Raw genomic sequence first — 19179 nt, forward strand, 5'->3', positions numbered from 1 at the left:
GTCTGCACATGGGCACACCGTGGTCCTGCACCACCACGCAGTGCTGCGTCCAGCTCTGGGTCCCCCAACATCAGAAGGACATGGAGCTGTTGGAGCGAGTCCAGAGGAGGCCACGAAGATGCTCAGAGGGCTGGAGCCCCTCTGCTATGGAGACAGGCTGAGAGAGTTGGGGCTGTTCAGCCTGGAGAAGAGAAGGCTCCAGGGAGACCTTCTAGCACCTTCCAGTACCTGAAGGGGCTACAGGAAAGCTGGAGAGGGGCTTTTTACAAGGGCATGGAGTGACAGGACGAGGGGGAACGGTTTTAAACTGCAAGAGGGGAGACTGAGATGAGATATTGGGAAGAAATTCTTTGCTGTGAGGGTGGTGAGACCCTGGCGCAGGTTGCCCAGAGAAGCTGTGGCTGCCCCCTCCCTGTCAGTGTTCAAGGCCAGGTTGGATGGGGCTTGGAGCAACCTGGTCTGGCGGAAGGTGTCCCTGCCCGTGGCAGGGGGTTGGAACTAGATGGTCTTTAAGGTCCCTTCCAACCCAAACCATGCCGTGATTCCATGGTTGTTACACACTTCATATATATACACACACACCTATATATACTCGTTATGTGGCCATGAACTGCCTACAGCCCCCACGCTGCATATGGCCCCCACTCTGCGTACAGCCCATAGCTTATGTGCTCCATATGGCCATCTGCTGTGTATGGCCTCCTGCTGCCCATGACCCCACACTGCACAGGGCCCCCACACATGGCCACACGCAGCCACGTGCTGCACCCTGCCCCTGGGCATGCTACAGCCCCCATATCCACACTCCCAACATCCCACTGGCACCCATGTACAAAATCCTCTGCAAGACCCCGCAGCCAAAGGGTTTTCACCCCTCTTGTGCCGTTCTTGGCCTGGCACCCCCAGCAGCAGCTTTCAAGGAGACTTTTCCATGGCTCAGAGGTGACCTTATTGCAGTCTCCAACTACCTGAAGGGAGGTTGTAGTGAAGTGGGAGTCGGCCTCTTCTCCTGGGCAACCAGCGATAGGACAAGAGGACACAGCCTCAAGCTTCACCAGGGGAGGTTCAGGTTGGACATGAGGAAGCATTTCTTCTCAGAAAGGGTCATTAGCCATTGGAAGGGGCTGCCCAGGGAGGTGGTGCAGTCACCATCTCTGGAGGTGTTTAAGGAAAGACTGGACATGGCACTTAGTGCCATGGTCTAGTTGCCATGGTGGTGTCAGGGCAATGGTTGGACTCGATGATCCCAGAGGGCTCTTCCAATCTGGTTGATTCTGTGATTCTGCGATTCTGTGTATGGTGTTTTCTCCCTGAGCATCCAGCCACTGCTCCCGGTATCGGTATTTCTCCCCACTGGCTCCATTCCCCATCCCACGTGGGACCTTTCCTCCCTCCCTGCAGGTGCCTGGCCAGCCCCGGACGCCTGTTTCCAGGACGTGAACATGGCCGGCAACACCTACGGCAACTGCGGCAAAGACAGCCATGGGCGCTACGTGAAATGTGACAAGAGGTGGGTGCAGCGCTGGCACCCATGGGTGCCCCATGTCCTCCTCCCACACCCCCCCCCAACCCACCCCTGCAAAGGGACTGGAAGGGTCCTACCCAAGCCTCCTGACATTACCCCTTGGGCCAGCTCAGTTTTGGACCTGAGGAAGCCACCAGGTCCTTCCTGGGCTCAATCCCCGTCACTGCTGGGAGGTTGTCCCCCCATGCAACACCTCCCAGCCCAGCCTGAAGGGAAAATCAGACAGCATGAGCAGGAGATGCTATTTAGGGAGCGTGTGCTCTCCAGTATTCCCAGTTGGACCAGGGATGTTAGAGGGACCCACCTGCAACCTGTTCCCTCCAGCATTTCTCCGTGCTGTCCATGATTTATCTAAGTCCTTTCTGAACCTGCTGACTCTCTCCCATCACAACCTCCCACGGCCATAAATTCAGAGGGAGGGGAGCAAGCAGGCAGTGGAGCAGGGGGTGATGGGGCAGGGGGGGTGAGGCGGCTGGTACCCACATCTCCTGCCCTCACCTCGGCTGTGCCCCGCTCCTAGGGATGCTATGTGTGGCAAGATCCAGTGCCAGAGCTCAGCTAAGAAGCCCCAGGGGACCAACACCGTCTCCATCGACACCACCATCCGATTCAACGGGCGGGAGGTGAAGTGCCGAGGCACCTACATGTACACAGCGAAGGATGATGAGGAAGACCTCTCCGACCCCGGGCTGGTGATGACGGGGACAAAATGTGGAGATGGGATGGTGAGTACCTCTTGGTAGGGCTGAGGTCTTCTCCAGGAGATCAGCTCCTTGGCTCTTGTCCCAGCTCCAATGTAGACATTGGCTCTTCTCTGTGTTACAGTCAGGCCATGGGACGTGGTTTCCCCCACGCTTGCAGACATTGCCCTGGTGACATCTCAACTGGGGCATTTCTAGACATCACCAGATGCTTGTGTGTAGGCCACCAAATCCTTCTCTCCTTGGCTTCCGTGCTTGTTTACTGATTTAATGCGTGGTAGAGCAACCCCAACAAGGGTTGCATGCCCCAGGACTTGATGGATGAGGCTTCCTCCTATGAACAAACTGTTTCCCAGGGGAAAGCTGTGTTAGGAATCAAGACGACAGATCCAAACAGATGTTGCTAACTGAGCATTAGGTTTTTTCCAGCCCCTGCATCTCCAAGTACTTTACAGAGGGTGAGTTCAGCTGCAAAAGAGCAGAAATCTGGTAGACAACAGGGTAGCAGGGATGCACGCCAGACAGAGCTGGCTGCGGAGATACGACCTTTGCTATTTGGCATTTTAATTATGAGATTTTCATCACAGTTTGGGATGGGAGGCCAAAATGTCAACGTTTTCATGAGAAAAGATGGCTGGTTTTGAAATCCAGTGTCCTTTTTTTTTTTGGCTGGTGCCTGTGTTTTAGGGCCAGATGGGAAATGCCTTCTCTGGGAGCTGCCAGGTGGGGTGTCAGGGGACGAGGGTGGGAATGGTAGTGGATGGTCTCCACTGGATGGGGCAATGGTAGAGGTTTCCTGGGCTGTGCTGAAAATTGGAGTGAAATGCGTTGACCTGGAACAATATGGTTTAACCAACCTGCATTTTCCAACGGACAACGTCCTTCCAGAGGACTCATTTGTGAAGGTGGAAGGTTGCTGTCCCCCCCTCTCTCCTGTCTTTCTCTAACCTCAGTTTCTTGGCTCTCTCTCAGGTTTGCAAAGATCGCCGGTGCCAGAACGCCTCCCTTTTTGAGCTGGAAAAGTGCGTTTCCCGGTGCAACGGCCATGGGGTGAGTTATTGCCTGAGACCTACAGCTGGCTCATGAGATGGGCGCAGGTTCTTAAGGGAAACCAAGCATCTCCCACAGGGACGAGCCTTGCAAAGCCGTGGGCATCTGCTTTTCATAACTCTCTCCTGCATCAGCTGTGGGTGAGACTGAGCTGAGATCTTTGCTTACTCACGTCCAAGTTAGAGGAATAAGATCATTCGTGACGTAAGGACCATCTGCAAAATTTGGATCAGGGTCTAGTTTGAACTGGAGAGTGTTTAGAGCTCAGAGCAGGTGTCTGTTGCCTCTGAGAGCAAAGCAGGAGTCAAAAACACAACTGGGACTGCAAAAAGGCAGGGCAGCAGTTGAGCTAATAGGAAGAGCCACCCTTGTCCAAAGCTTGAAGGCTACAAAGCTTTGATCTCTGCAGAATGCAGGGCTTTGTCAGATAAGGACAAGAGGACACAGCCTCAAGCTTCACCAGGGGAGGTTCAGGTTGGACATGAGGAAGCATTTCTTCTCAGCAAGGGTCATTAGCCATTGGAAGGGACTGCCCAGGGAGGATGGGGGAGTCACCATCTCTGGAGGTGTTTAAGAAAAGACTGGACATGGCACTTAGTGCCATGGTCTAGTTGACATGGTGGTGTCAGGGCAATTGTTGGACTCGATGATCCCAGAGGTCTCTTCCAACCTGGTTGGTTCTGCGATTCTGTGATAAGGCAACAACAATGCGATGGTTTAATGGGAAGGTCCCAAGGGGAAGATGTTGAAAAAACTTCTGGCCTAATGCAGAGTATTAAGGGCATCACGCTTGTCTAGTCAAGCAGTGTGAAAACCCAAGGGTACAAGATACCTGTCTTCAACAGGGAAAGAGAAGTGTCAACAGGTAGATATCTCTGTACATTGCCATCACAGATTTGGGGGCAACACGGGCACAATCCGAGTGATGTTCAAGGGGTGAACGTTGGCAGGGGTTAAGCTCCTTCAGCCCGGGCTCTCGCCATGGGCCGTCTGCTCTCATCCCCACCATACAGACCATCGTTTCCATACATCCCTCGTGGCCTCCAACCCTCCTTCTCTCTCTGCAGGTCTGCAACAGCAACAAGAACTGCCACTGCGATGCCGGCTGGGCTCCCCCCTACTGCGAGAAGCCGGGCTTGGGCGGCAGCGTGGACAGTGGCCCTGTGCAGCGTGACAGTGAGTCCTGACTTCTCATCCGGTGCCTTGTGATGCTGGTGGGGCTGGAGTGATGCCACGAGCAGGGGAGATGGGGCGATAAAGCTGCTGACAGCTCTGCTCCCAGATGTGCTGGGTTGGGTCTGTTCAGGCAGACTCACAGCCTGTGCCCAGCTCTGGTTGCTTGGTGGCCACCCATTTTAATCAGAAGCCACCAAATGGTACTGCTCCCTTTTTGGAGGTGTGGTCAGCAACGATGTCTCTAGTCTGGGTGGCCACGAATGGGCAGATGGGGCCGACATTTCCATCGAGTGAAGCTGAAGGCTGCTGGCTCTCCCAGCCCCACTCATCTTTGTGCTTTCCCTGCCAGATCATGAAGCCATCTTAATAACCCTTCTGCTCATCTTCCTGCTCTTCCTCCCGGCCCTGATGATGAGCATCTACTTTTGGTACCGTCAGGAGAACTCGCTCCTGAATAAATGGATAAAGGAGATGAGGAGGAGGAGCCAGGAGACATACAGGTGGGTGATGTGTCCTAAATCCCTTTTCTCTTGAGGACCTAGTGAGACTCTGAAATGTTTTCTTGCCACTGACAGCATCCAGCCTGGTAGGAATGGTTGTCAGGGAGCTGGTGGTGGACTGGGCCTGTTTCAAACTGGTACAAGACCTGGTTGAGATATGGAGAGCTCTCTCCTAGGACAATCTGAGGCTCTCAGCTGTCCCCTGAGCAGAAGTCAGAAATGGTCTGTTGGACAGACAAGCCCAGAGAGCGATGACGAAAGTGGCCTGGTACTGGGGAGCTTTCTTGCCATCTGCTCTTAGCAGGCTGCAAAAGCTGGAAGGGCTCTAAAGTAGCTCTGAATTTAGATATTCTCATTATTTCCCGTCCCAGTACAGGTACAGACAAACACATGCCTCAGAGCCCCTGCAATAATTTGAGAAAAATAAATAAGCAAACCTACTTCATTACCCTCATTATCTCAAGATGAGCTTGTCACCCCTGCTCACCCAGCACTGCAGGACTGTCTGCTAATGATCTGCTAATGGAGACAGGGTCTCGCTGGCAGCGTTTTGGGAGGCAGCTGTCGCAAAAACGATTGCTTTATTTTGCCATCTGTGATTTATGTTTGTGATCCTGGGCAGGAACAAAACCATCAGTCGGAAGTCAACCGGTGGCCATCCCAACGCTGCTTTCACCTTGCGAAACATTTCCACCTCCACTAATAAAGTAAGTAATAAGTCACCTTCCAGGTTTGCTTTCCCTCCTTGGGACTTCATCCTTGCGGGTGATCACGTCTCCCTCTAGCAACTGGGCAAGCAACTGGTACCCCATGCTGGTTTGGATCGTGTCTACACTGTGAGCCCTTGGTCAGTAGTACACATCCCTCCTAAAAGTGAGTCTGTTGAGCTCCTCCTGCTCAATAAGACCCCGGTGATTGCCAGGAGCCTCCGCTGGGAAATTGCCCATCACCATGGCAAAGCTTAGCAGGAGCTCTGCAGTCCGGCTGATGACTCTGTTCTGGGTCTCCAGGGAGGCAGATGCTTCTGCTGCTGGTTTTGTCAGCTCTGGTGACCTTGGGATGAGGAATCCCGGGGCTAAATTTAGGTAGAAAGTGATGGTCTTTTGGAGTGTGGTCACAATGGCTGAGATTGAGGCAGGAGGGGTGATGTGTCCCCTCTCTGTAATTCAGTCTGGTGGAAATCTGGTATGGATTCACCAGAGGCCAGCACCTTTGTCATCCCTGTGTGCTCTCATGTGGTTAGCAAGGAGCAAATATTCTGGATGGTTACCAGGGGCAAAGAGCCCCATATCCTGGGCTGCATCCCCAGCAGCGTGGCCAGCAGGGCGAGGGAGGGGATTCTGCCCCTCTGCTCCGCTCTCGGGAGACCCCCCCTGCAGTGCTGCGTCCAGCTCTGGGGCCCCAACGTCAGAAGGGCACGAAGCTGTTGGAGCGAGTCCAGAGGAGGCCACGGAAATGCTCAGAGGGCTGGAGCCCCTCTGCTGTGGAGACAGGCTGAGAGAGCTGGGGCTGTTCAGCCTGGAGAAGAGAAGGCTCCGGGGAGACCTTCTAGCACCTTCCAGTACCTGAAGGGGCTACAGGAAAGCGGGAGAGGGACTTTTTACAAGGGCATGGAGTGACAGGATGAGGGGGAACGGTTTTAAACTGAAAGAGGGGAGATTGAGATGAGATCTGAGGAAGAAATTCTTTGCTGTGAGGGTGGTGAGACCCTGGCCCAGGTTGCCCAGAGAAGCTGTGGCTGCCCCCTCCCTGGCAGTGTTCAAGGGCAGGTTGGATGGGGCTTGGAGCAACCTGGTGTGGTGGAAGGTGTCCCTGCCCGTGGCAGGGGGGTTGGAACTTTTAAGGTCCCTTCCCACCCCAACCATTCTGTGATTCTATGGTTCTATGAAATGTATTCAGCTTTTGGGTGGGATGGTAAAAGTAGTGGTCTCAGAAAGTGGAATAAATACCCAGTGCTCCTCCTGCAACTCCGTAGCACCCAGACCTTGAGGGGACATCTGCTTTTTAGCACCTGGGAAAATGCACCTAAGGATTTTCTCCATACTTCTGCTTTTCTTGTCCCTGCAGGCAACGCGAACTGTGTTCCCCCCCAAAGCCAGTGCTCACCGTCCCGGCTCCCAACCCGTCAACGTTGTCCACCCTCTTCGCCCGGCTCCCCACTCCATCCCTTCACGCCCAAGAGACCCCAAGCCTGCCAGACCACCTCCGCCAGTCAGCAAATCACCCATGGTCCCCACCAAAACTGTTGTCTCCCAGGCTAAGTTGCCACCTCCGAGGAAACCTCTTCCCTGCAGCCCCGTAAGGACCCCACTGGTGAGCTTTACTGGCTGGCTGTGCTTTCCTTCCAGACTTGCAGAGACTCCCTGGTTTTCAGCTGCCTGTGGCTCTTTTGGGTTGGGCACTATTAAGGAGCTTTCATGCCACCATAAGAGGTGAATCTGTTGCAATGGTGAAGAAAGCTCATTAGATAATGAGAATATTTTAAACTAGTTGGGGATTGTTGTTACATGCTGTGAAGCATCTCAGCTCTGCAGCAGGGGAGAGAGGTTTCTAGGAGGTCGTTGGATGCTCCTCTAAGGATGTCATCTCTCCCCATTTTGTGATCTCAGGTCGTCCCAAGGCACCAGCCCCCCCGTCGGCCACTGCCTGGAAGTCCTCTTCTGGCCAAAGAGCTGCCTCCTGCACATGGACAGACCCTGCTGGTCATGGTCCCTCCTACCAACTTCAAGGCATCGGGTACAAGTGCCATGAGCCACACCACAAGGCCATTAAAGTAAGTTGAGAGAGGAGTTGAGCTACCACCCACCTCTGCTGGGGTCCTGCAGGTGGGCACAGAACGGGGTCTTGTGGGTGACGTCTGGGTGGGACATCCCAAATGTCACTGTGATGTGCTCTGGTCTGCCCCTCATGGTATCTTCACCATGACCTGGGTTTCTCCTGCTCCACCCTGATACGGCTGGTGTGTACAGGCCAGGCCGCTGAGGAGCAGGAGAAATGCTCTGTGGTCTGGGCTGTGCGGGTCTGTATCCGCTGCTGTAGCTACAAAGGAATTTGAAGCCCACCAGCTTTGAGGTAACTGGCCTGTAGGGCATTGGGGATCTTTGGTATGGGGCACCTGGGGGCAGCAGCAACAGGTAGAAAGGAAATCAGAAGATGTCCCAAATCCTGCTACCTGGGGAGCAACCACAACCAAAATGTTTGTCCAGATGGGGACTCTACGTACATAAACAACCCTGTGCCCGTGCTCCCTCTTGCATGGTACAGGAGAAAAGCCTGCCCACCAAAGCAAGGTACCTGTGGATGTCGGGGGTCTGCAGCCATGCCTCCACCTCGCAGGAGCCCACCAGCTTTGGCCAAAGTTGGCCAGTGGTGACCAAAGTTGGGACTTTGGGTCTTGTAGGGTTCTGATGGGTTAAGGGAGAGGCCATCGTTTGGTGGGTGCATATGGCCCCATGTCCCAGAGCATGAAGGGCCTGTTGGTGAGCTGCTGGGGGACAGTGAAGGGATGGACACTGATGCTCTGTTTTGTCTTTCCTCCCTACAGACTGATGCCACCTCAAAGGTGAGTCACAGACACGGTGCAGGACCATGGGGGGATGGTCTTTGCTCAAGCACTGGGCTGGGACCCAGGAGACTGGGTCATATTCAGCCATGGAGAGAAGGCCGTGCTGGCCCTCATCCCCAGATGGTCTGCTTTGCTAATTACTGCTTTTACCCTCTTGGACCCTTTTAGATTCCTATGTCTTTGTAGTTGCCACCACAAGGAGGCTGAATATGCCCCAAAATTTCTCAGTGTAACTCAATCCCTATAGCTCAAGTCTTCTAGTAGATAAGACAGGCCTTTCTGTGGTCCCAAAAGAGAAGGATTTGGCACATCCCAGCAGCCAAACTTGACTCCCTCCCCATAAGGTGCAGTTTTGTCCTTGCTGCCCTCCAGGAGCCATCCATGGCCATCTCTTGAAACACTGCCCATGTCATAAAGTGCTGTCTGGCAGGGCCAGACTTGTGCCAGGGAGCAGGATGTGCCCATGTCTTGGTCCAGAGTCATTACTTGACACCACCAACATGCTAAGAGAGGGCCAGGGAACTCTTGCCTTTCCTGGATGGATGAGGTGAAAGATTTAATGAATTCGTAAGATGGACTATAGGTTCCATATCAGGTTGGTTGATTTGGTGATGTCTTGTGGTAGTGCACGAACCACCTTGGCTATTCTTGGGAAGGCAAGAGCAGTAACCCCTTGGGGGACATCACTCCCACAGCTGGTGGGCTCCCAGTTCTCACTGCTGGTTACTGCCTGGTGCCACCACATGCTTTGGCGGACTCTGCGTCCTATCAGGGTTTTGAGGGTACACTGAAGGAAAACACTCAAAGTGATACAATTTGGGGTTGTATCTTTGAGAGAGGACATGGGTGACCATGACAGGTCCCCTCCAGTCTCGGGGACAGCAGCTGGTCTGTCCTCCTCAAGCTGTGCAAGGATGGTTGTGGTGGAGGTGGTGGATGCTTGGTCTCTGCACTTGAATGAGTTGTCTCCTTTCTCTTTCTTCTTGCACTAGGCCAGTCCCAGCCATCAAAGTCCAATCAACCTCCTTCCCCTTGAAGAAGTGACAAACCAAGGACACCTTAAGCCCATCCTTGCTGAGCTGGCTCTCCTGATTTGCACTGCTGCTGGCGACAGGGGTCTTTTATTCCTCTCTTGTATTATTTGTCTTTTGATACCAGAGGACTATTTTTATAAGACAGAATATGTATTTAGCACAAAAACTGTAGCGGTGGGGGGAGGAGAGGGGAAATTGGTACCATGATGTAACCAAGGGTTGCAGTGGGTTGGTGGTGGGGTTACCATGATGGAGACTCCACCGCAGCTCCTGGCATCGCTTCCTGGCCAATTTATCCCCAAGCTTTAGTTTCTTCTTGACGTTGCACATGGGCTGGGATGGGGTGACTTGAGGTCAAGTGAACATCCAACACTGACGCAAGGTGCTGACGACAGTGGCAGCGAAAGCCGTGTAATATCCTTCTAGCTACCTCCTCCTTCTCCTCCAGGCCTGGTGAGACCTCCCAGCACTCACTGCCATCAGAGTTCAGTGCTGGGCGTTGTCTCCAGGGAGACATTTGCCATCAAAGTGGTTTCCAGTTTGGACTGTGCCATGCAGTGCTGGGACATTTTCATGAAGGATCCAGGTTCTCAAGTTCCTCCTGCCTGATTGCACAAGAAGAAACAACGACAATCCTGGGGCCGTACCTGGAAGGAGAAGCTGTCTGGGAAACGGTTCAATGTCTCCAGTGCTGGTGGCAGCTGGTTACCAGGGTGCTTTCAAGGGGCTCAGGAGCCCTCCATAAACATTGCGTGTTCCCTGCTCATGGGGCAAGCCCAGCAGTGGCTCTGTGAGCTGCTAACGCTCTGCTGTCCAAAGGGGGAAGGAGCCACAAGGCGGGAACAAGAGCAGGAAGAACTCCTGCCCGTGTCATTGGCTTGCCCAAAGGCCTTGGCCAAGCCATCGCATTTCTCTGTGCCTCAGTTCCCCCCGTCTGTAAAATGGGGGGGGGTAATACCTACCTCACAGGGGTGTCGTGAGGTTTAACAAACTGATGTCTTGAAAGGGCTTTACAATCCTCAATGAAAGGTGCTGTTGACCTGCACAGTGCTGTACCGTGCCACTTTCCTATGACTTGACATGCGGCCCTGTCAGAGTCTGAAATGAGAACAAAGGCTTTGTATGGTCTCTTGGCTCCTTCAGCTCTTTTCTTGCTCGGAAGTTCCCTGAGCCTTTAGACACAAGGGGCTCTGGGTCTCCCACCACACCAATGCAAACAGACATCTCTGGAACACCTTCTGCTAGCCCTTAAACCTGAGATCATTCTGTCCAACTGTGTGTGACATGTCAGCTACCCTGGTGTAGATCCCATCTGTCCTAGGACAAAGTTTTTGGGCTGTGTCCAACCAATGTAATGGTTGTTCACGATGCACGCTCAGGGACAACCCTCAGGAAACTGACTGGGTGTTTCATTATGCCCAGTGTCACAAAATGGGATGCTAATTGCAGGTTGTGGTTAAGGCCACCTTAACCTAAGCTGTCCTTACTCTCATCGATCAGACTTTGTTTTGAAGTCTTTGGTCATGCATGTGGGTCTTCCCTGAAGCATCTCTGGTACCTCCATATTTGTCTTGGTCGGTGGATATCCAGGTGGGATGTAGGATCCAGCAGCTCCTCTTACTCTGATAAAAAGTCACAAAATCAGAGTGTCATTTAGGTTCCAAGGGACCTCTTGAGATCATCCTCAGATGACCTCCAGAGGACACAATAAATGAACTGGTCCCTAAACCTTCCCAAGGTCCCATTCCAGTACCTGAAAGGACTACAGGAAAGCGGGAGAGGGACTTTTTACAAGGGCATGGAGTGATAGGACGAGGGGGAATGGTTTTAAACTGAAAGAGGGGAGATTTAGACTAGATATGAGGAAGAAATTCTTTGCTGTGAGGGTGGTGAGACCCTGTCCCAGGTTGCCCAGAGAAGCTGTGGCTGCCCCCTCCCTGGCAGTGTTCAAGGCCATGTTGGATGGGGCTTGGAGCAAGCTGGTCTAGTGGAAGGTGTCCCTGCCCATGGCAGGGGGGGTTGGGACTGGATGGTCTTTAAGGTCCCTTCTAACCCAAACCATTCTGTGATTCTATGATTCTTTTTAGTGATCTCCACAAAGCACTTCTGACATGGTCAGACTTGAGGAAGAGCCTACAGAGCTCCTGGAGAGAGGAAACCCTGCTCCCTGCCTGTGAATGCCCTCCCTTCTACTGTCCAGTGTAGGTGTTAGCAGAGGATTAAACAGGTGGAGAGGGTTTGGAGAAGTCTCTGCAATGATGAAGTGTTTGGAAAAACTTTTCCCCATGAGTTGGACCATTTGCTTAATGACAAGGTGAGGGACAACAACGCTGCAGTCAAAAAAAACCACCTTACTGTGAGACCAGCAATTGAATGATCACATCAAGCTGATGCAATGTCCCTGAACTTGGATTCTTGCCCATTAATGTCACCTACCTGGCCATCACCCTCCCCTTCGTGTCCTCCTGTTGCCAGTGGTGAGAGATGGGGAGTCCACCCTCCACAGCTATCCAGACTTCACCAACAGAGGTACAACATGCACATTTGGGGCCAAACCAACCCATCTCCTCTGCCCTTGACCTGCAAGCTGGCTCCCCTCTGGGAGCGGTGGTGTAAGGGTGGGGAGGGTGTAGTTTAGGGATGGTGCACAATGGTCTATTTTCTGGCTCTATCTCACCTGAGATGGTCGCAGGGAGTGCAGGTGGATGATGTCCATCCTGATGCACCCGCAAATGTAAGGCGTGGCCTGGGGTCCATGAGATGGGCAGGATTTGAGGCCTGGTTAGAGAAATTCATGAATCCAGGCAGAGCTTTTGGGTGTCTAGATAACACTAGATGGCAGCAGATGACCACCGAATGCTCTGCTCAGCCTTACTTCTGAATCGCTGTGGGATTTCTAGGGACCAGATCCTCAAGCACAGCTTTTCTCCTTGCTCTTTCTTCCCTGCCCCATCATCTGCAAACTCATTAAAAGTGTGAGCTGGGCATGAAAGCTGCCAAGTGCCTCTCATGACTCGCTGAGCTTGAAGCCCATCCAAGTGGAGCTTTGTCCTTTATAAAGGAGTCCACTGTGAGCTTGGGTACCTTTGGAAAATGATGGTGGAGAGCTGAAAAACCACAGCCATGCTGTGTCTTCAGCATCAAAGGCACCTTTTTGGCTGATGGAGTTTCAGTCAAACAGCATGATGAAGGGAAAAGAGGAAGGGTCCTGTGGTGGTGGGTCTTGTCTCAGTCATTAGTGCAGTCTACAACTACCTGAAGGGAGGTTGGAGTGAAGTGGGAGTCGGCCTCTTCTCCCAGGCAACCAGTGATAGGACAAGAGGACACAGCCTCAAGTTTCGCCAGGGGAGGTTCAGGTTGGACATTAGGAAGCATTTCTTCTCAGCAAGGGTCATTAGCCATTGGAAGGGGCTGCCCAGGGAGGTGGTGGAGTCACCATCTCTGGAGGGGTTTAAGAAAAGACTGGACATGGCACTTAGTGCCATGGTCTAGTTGAGATGGTGATGTCAGGGCAATGGTTGGACTCGATGATCCCAGAGGGCTCTTCCAACCTCATTGATTCTGTGATTCTGTGATTTCACTGAAACCTGGGGCACTGAGATGTCATGGTGGTCCCATGTGCTTCTTAAGTGCCTTTCAGTCTCCCTAAGGCTCGGAGGGGTGGGTGTGGGATAGAGGGTCAGAGCACTTTTACCTTCATCACCTCGACATTTCTGGGGGCTCGTCTCAGCTTTGCGGCTGTGTAGGCAAAGTCATGTATCATGTCTGTCCCCATACACACTTCACCAGCACCAGAGTGAGTACACGGAGTGCTGTAACCTGCTTTAGCCCATCTGCATTTTTTGGCATTGGCCTGGATGTTTCTTGCAGCAAAATGTCCACAAAATGCTGCATCTGCTGGGATGTTGGGCCTCACTTTCCCCTCCAGTCAGGTAAGGGAGAACCTGGGACCATGATTATGGAGATGTGGCCAGATCCTGACCCATAGCAGCTCCATGGTCTTCTGGCCTGCTTGGGCTCTGCAGGGGTCTCTAAGGGATGAAGGGGGATGTGGAGGAAAGACCAAGCAATGGAGGGGACAGGGGAGAGTCCCCAGGGATTGAATGGCTTCCAGGGAGCTTCAGAAATAGTGGGGAGGGGTGTCTGGAGCACACTGGGGAAGTCACCTTGGGACAAGAAGTGTCCTCCTTGGCTCCCTGGAGCCTGAATTTCAAGATGCTTTGAGTTTTCACCAAGTTCTTTGTGGGTGTCCTGGCACCAGGCAGGCTCTGCGCCCTGGGATGCAGCACGAGGTGACATTGCTAGTGTAAAATGTAAAACCATTTTCTTTTTATTCTTCTCATTTAATGCTGCGTCCTGGGGCGGGAGAGATGAGGGGGATGGACACCTGAACTGGGACCAGCTGCAGGCAGGCAACACACTCCTGGGCATTCAGAGCTGCAGGCAGACAGACATGCACAGAGCCACAGGAAAAAATAAACAAGGAAAAAATAAACAAAGAAAAAAGAAAAAAAAGGCAGTGAAGCGGTTAATGAAGAGGCTCCTGCAGCTGAGGAAGTTGAACCATTCATCATCTTCCAGTGCCTTTTCTTGCCTTTTACTTTATTTGTCTTTGGCAGAAGACGCTTGCTCTCCACCCATTCCTGCCGTTAGGGGCTGATAGCTCTCTCCTTGGCGTCAAGAATGCTCCCATTAAAAATGAAAGTATAAAGCACAGCTTGATTTTAATTCACTGCATCAACATTTCTATATATACAGCGAGAAATAAATTTATAATATCATACACACACGCGCTAAAGACTGGGGTCCTGTTGAGTGCTGTCACTGAAGTGTTACCTAAAGCTGATGTTTTATCTCTCTAATTTCCAAGGATTTCTTAAAGAAGTGAGTGTCTTTCAAGTCCCCGTGCTATGAAGTACAAAGTGAGCTTGGAGATGGAGCACTTCTGCGTCAGCAGTGTCAAAGCAGGACGCAGCTCTCCCTCTCCAACTTTTCTTTCTGTTTTAAATCCTTGCTTGGAGAAACAAATGAAGGAATCGGCGCAAGTTTGGGCAACGTTTGGAGCTGAGGAGAAGCCCTGCACCGTGGATTCGTGGTGACGTGGCACCTCCATGCAAAGACCCTGCTTCTGCTGTCCACTGTGGTTTGAAGAACATCGGTGAGTGGAGGCTGGGCTGAACCTGTATGTCAGAGAGCGCATGCAATGTACCTGTTTTGGTCCCAGGTGCTCAGCTGAGATCATCAAACCAAACTGTTGCAAAGAAGTAAAATCAGGCAGTTGGAGAATGTAGAAATGGGGGTGGAAACACCACAGTGTGGCTTCAAATGCGCTGCATGAGACCCAGATGTCCAGCTCTTGTCAACAGATGAGATATATAAATGAGGAAGAGTTGTTCTGGCCTAATTAGCAAAGATGCACCAAATTACTGCCTTGAGAAACACATCTAAGAGGACTTTTGCAGCCTCCTTCATTCAGTGGCCACTGAGGATATGCTAGGAGATGCTTGCAAAGGACAATCATGACCAGCCAGGGACTGGATGGGGCTGACAGTTCCCAGAGAATGGCTGAGTTTGCTGTCACTCCTCCAGCCCACACCTCCACTGTGCTTGCCTGCAGCAAAGCCCTGAAGGTCAGGCTGTTGCTCACCAGCCTTCCTACTTGCCCAGGGAAAGCTGGTGGGACACTTGCCCAGGGACAGAGGGCTGTTTATTGCTATTCCTGCCACTTCTTTGGTACCCAAAGGTCCTTTAAAGAAGTATAAGATGAAATTTTTGTCATCAAGAGATCATTTTATCTTTATTGGGTTTGCATAAAAATAAATAAAGAAGCTGTTTCAGTCCAAAGTAGCCTCCTGTGACTGAGGGACTTCATGTACTTTGTGATCCCTAGACTTGCAGAGCAAGGAGCTCTGGTCATGTCTGTGCTCATAGATTAAAATGTGCCTGGGAGTGTTTTGGGGGTCCTGAGGCCAATGGCCCAGAGCAGTCTTCATCTGTGTTATTAAATTCTCCTGCCTTCAAAACAAAGTGGCCATCAGCAAACTGTCTGCTGGGATGATTCATGGGCCACATAAGTGGTTGACCCATGCAAGAACCATATAGTGCTTTGTGCTAAGGCCAAACGTGTGCCAGGGAGGACTAACAATTCAGCAGCTTGAGTTCAATCCACTCTTCAGTTCATGAGTACAGACACAGCTTTTGGGACTAGGCTGAGAAGGAATATATTTCACCTCTGTGGCTCTCCTCAACCAAGGGTGGTCCATTTTTGGCCTCCCTGCTTCTGGCTGTGATTGGTAGAGAATGGGTGAAGAGGAAAAAAGGGAGTCCTTAAGTCATCGTAGACAACATTAGTGCAAAAGGACTGATCTAAGAGGTACCTCTAAATGTCTAGATGAGGAGTCCCTGGTGCCAACATCCACTTTCATTTTGAGAAGCCAGTTTTTCCTGTGGTCAGTGGTGTATAAGAGGAACAAGGAGATCTTAGCACCCTTTCAAGGCCCCTTTCACTTATGAATAGTCACCTTATTATTCCCAGCTAGATCAACTCGATACAGCTTTTGGATTAATTTTCTAGCAAAGTGTGAATTTACCCTTTTGGATTCACAGCAAGATTCTGCTAACATGAACAAGGGTGGAAAGCACAAGGCGAAGGGCAAGGCAGAGCTTACAGCTGCAGGACAGGACCTACCATAGTAGGACTGAAACAGAGGGTCTCCAGAGCCTGAGACCTGCAATCACATGGTGGCCCCATCGAGACTCCTCCTGCTGTGCAAAGGTCTCCAGCTATAAATACATGTGTAGGGGCAGGACCTGAGCTGAGTATATACATCAGGTCAACCACGCAGGACAGAGTTATAGGTGTCATCCAGGGAACACATGACAGGAGGTACCTGGTCTCCATTGGATTTGAGGTGACCAAAGGCCAGAATCCAACCTGCCAAGCCATTCTGCTGGCTTTGCTTAGTGAATCCAAAACGAGCCACGGTTTGGATAAACACCCTAATTTTGTCCTGGGCATAAAAATACCAGGTGGCTTTTTCAACTATTTTCATTTCTGCTTCGTTTTGTTGGGTTTCCTCCTCTGCTTGCCCTTTCCAGAAAGAAAAGCCATGACTGCAAGACATTCAGTCATTCTTTGAGTTTCAAATCATTCCTGGTGTGATTTTTTCACCACACATTCTCCTCAACAATGCCTTTCCCGGGAGGGTTTTACACGTGTGCAAGCAACTCAGGTCTGAGTCAAGGCGTTATCGTCCATTCCTGGGCCTTGTCTCTACGGGTCTCTGTTCTCAGACACTTTATTAGCACCACTGGTGCAGTTTGGTCTTTGCATGTTTTTCGTTTTTATACCAGCAGTGAAAATAGCTCAGTTCCCTTTGATGTTCCCTTGGATGGAGTTCTTCTTTTTTTTTCTTCCCCTTTTAGAGCAGAAGCAGAAGCAAATCAATTTAAACAAGATGCAGAAAGGTTTCAAAACACAGTCTTAATGAAGTCAGCTTTGCCTCCGATATTCCTCCGGCTCAGCTCTGAACCATCCCCCAAACCTGGCAGTTAATGACAAAAGAATTCAGCGATGACACACTTTGAAATCCTTGGCACTGAGTGACATGCACGATACTTCAAAAAAAACCCAGCAGACAATTGGCTGGAGAACTTTCTCCATTAAACTTCAAAAACCACATTGTTTTCTGGGATGGGAAATGGCTGCTCTTCTATGCTCTGTCTTGTTAGAGAACAGGCTGTTGAATATAACTAAATTGAGCTCTGCTGTATTTTCAGCAGGAGGTCAGGATCTTCTCTAGGGCTTGAAGAGCTGAGACTGGGCCATCTCAAAACATCCAGATGATGTTGTCCTGTTCAGATGTCCTGCAGCACACTGGGAATGTCTTGTGGCAGGGCTTGAGGATGGAAGAGCACAGATAGAAGTGGCATGACTGCCCTTTTAGATGTCTATGAGCTGGATATTCAACACTATCCAGACAAAACTTGGTGTGAGAAGAACTTTGAGACCTGCTGGTCCTTTTTTTTCCATGAAATGGTCTTGGTAGCTTCACACGTGGTCTGAACTCTGCTACCTGGACCTTGCCAACTCTGCAGAGAGCAGAGGTCCTTCGATGTCGCTCAAGTAGAGCTTGCAATGCTGGTGTCTCCTTGAGAGCCAGGGAATGACCATGAGGTTGCTGGCAACCCCCCCAGAGCAATCACTGTCTCTGATGGAGATCCCTTAGTGCTGTGAAGCTCTGTGACCCTCCGGATGGGACAAGGTCGTCTCTTGTTTTGCAGAACATGAATTTTATCCATTCTCAAGAATTGCAGAGATGCTGGTTGGAAAGGACCTCTGTCAGCTGTCTAGAGTGTCTGCTCAGAGCCTTTCTTCTTCTTCTTCCCAGGAAAAGGCCAGTGGTGATTGCACTTTGTGTCTGGTCAATTCTAACATCCTTGCAAGCTTCAATAAGGGAGTCTTACAAAACCTGATCTATGCTGGGGGGACTAGTCCCATGTTGAGTAAGAGCCAGTCCCTCCTTGTAAGACTCCCCAGGGCCCCTTTCCGCCCCTGTCCCCTGAGTGACAGCTATATGTGCATGTGTGTGGGTTCCACCACCTGCTAGGGTTGGGTTGTTCCAGCTCTGATGGTGGTCATTCATGTTTTTACCATCACAGTTCTGCAAATGACACAAGGACTCTGCTGAACACTGACCCAGCCCCAGGGCCTTGAAGATCCAGCACATTTCAGAACCCTTTGAAGATCCAACACTTTTCAGAAAGGGTTATTAGACATTGGAAGGGGCTGCCCAGGGAGGTGGTGGAGTCACCATCTCTGGAGGTGTTTAAGAAAAGCCTGGACATGGCACTTAGTGCCATGGTCTAGTTGCCATGGTGGTATCAGGGCAATGGTTGGACTCGATGATCCCAGAGGGCTCTTCCAGCCTGATTGATTCTGGGATTCTGTGATTCTGTGATTCTATGATTGCTGGTTTTGCCACCATCCACCTCCAAAACAACACCACACTTGAGGTCTTCATGACTCCAGGGCTGACTAAGCCTCTCTCCCAGTTATTCCCCCTCCTTACAAGCACACAACGGGAGTTATTGCATTTAGCACCCTGTTTGCTCTGCCGATGAAGGAGGGCCGAGCAGACTTTGTGCAAGAACTAATGCGAGGTGGACTTCGTACTTTCTCCTTGATCCCTAATCACCAGCAAAACTCAGCCCGGAGAGAAAGCAGGAGACAGATGATTTGCAGCAGAATACCAATTTTTGATGATTATACGCTGCACCGACACACCATCAGAATAACGGGGGCAGCTGATGGATTTGGTAGCGCCGGGCGCTTAACGTTCTGCCTTGTTTTGCCTCCTGTCATTTCGTGCTCCTAATGGCTTCTCCGTGATTTGTTAGATTACATGACCTCAAGGACACTCGGCTCCCTCCTTCTTTTCTCTTTCTTCCTGCTCTTCCCGCGTGTGCGGACGTGCACTTTTGTTTTAATAGAATCTAAATGACACGTCTCTGCTTTGGACAGAGTTCAGGAAAGCCATCGCAAGGACGGTGAAACCACAAGCATCCTATGAGTGATTTCAGCTCTCTCTTGATAAGCGGGTGACCTGTTCCAGCGATGAAGCTGGGG

General features: G+C 51.3%; 1 protein-coding gene across 1 annotated transcript in view; it reads left to right on the forward strand.

The window, feature by feature from the left end:
• The window catches only part of ADAM33 (ADAM metallopeptidase domain 33), a 34690-nt gene extending 24011 nt beyond the window's left edge, over positions 1-10679 (forward strand). Inside the window, exons 15-24 of the mRNA XM_068402746.1 lie at positions 1402-1510; positions 2046-2250; positions 3199-3276; positions 4344-4452; positions 4802-4952; positions 5575-5659; positions 7020-7265; positions 7562-7725; positions 8497-8514; positions 9510-10679. Of these exons, the coding sequence (XP_068258847.1) occupies positions 1402-1510; positions 2046-2250; positions 3199-3276; positions 4344-4452; positions 4802-4952; positions 5575-5659; positions 7020-7265; positions 7562-7725; positions 8497-8514; positions 9510-9561 (1217 nt within the window). The 3' untranslated portion in view covers positions 9562-10679. The remainder of the gene's footprint in view (positions 1-1401; positions 1511-2045; positions 2251-3198; positions 3277-4343; positions 4453-4801; positions 4953-5574; positions 5660-7019; positions 7266-7561; positions 7726-8496; positions 8515-9509) is intronic.
• The last annotated feature ends 8500 nt before the right edge of the window (positions 10680-19179 follow it).

This window comes from Nyctibius grandis, chromosome 6 (assembly GCF_013368605.1).
Source record: "Nyctibius grandis isolate bNycGra1 chromosome 6, bNycGra1.pri, whole genome shotgun sequence".
Taxonomy (NCBI): Eukaryota; Metazoa; Chordata; class Aves; order Nyctibiiformes; family Nyctibiidae; genus Nyctibius; species Nyctibius grandis.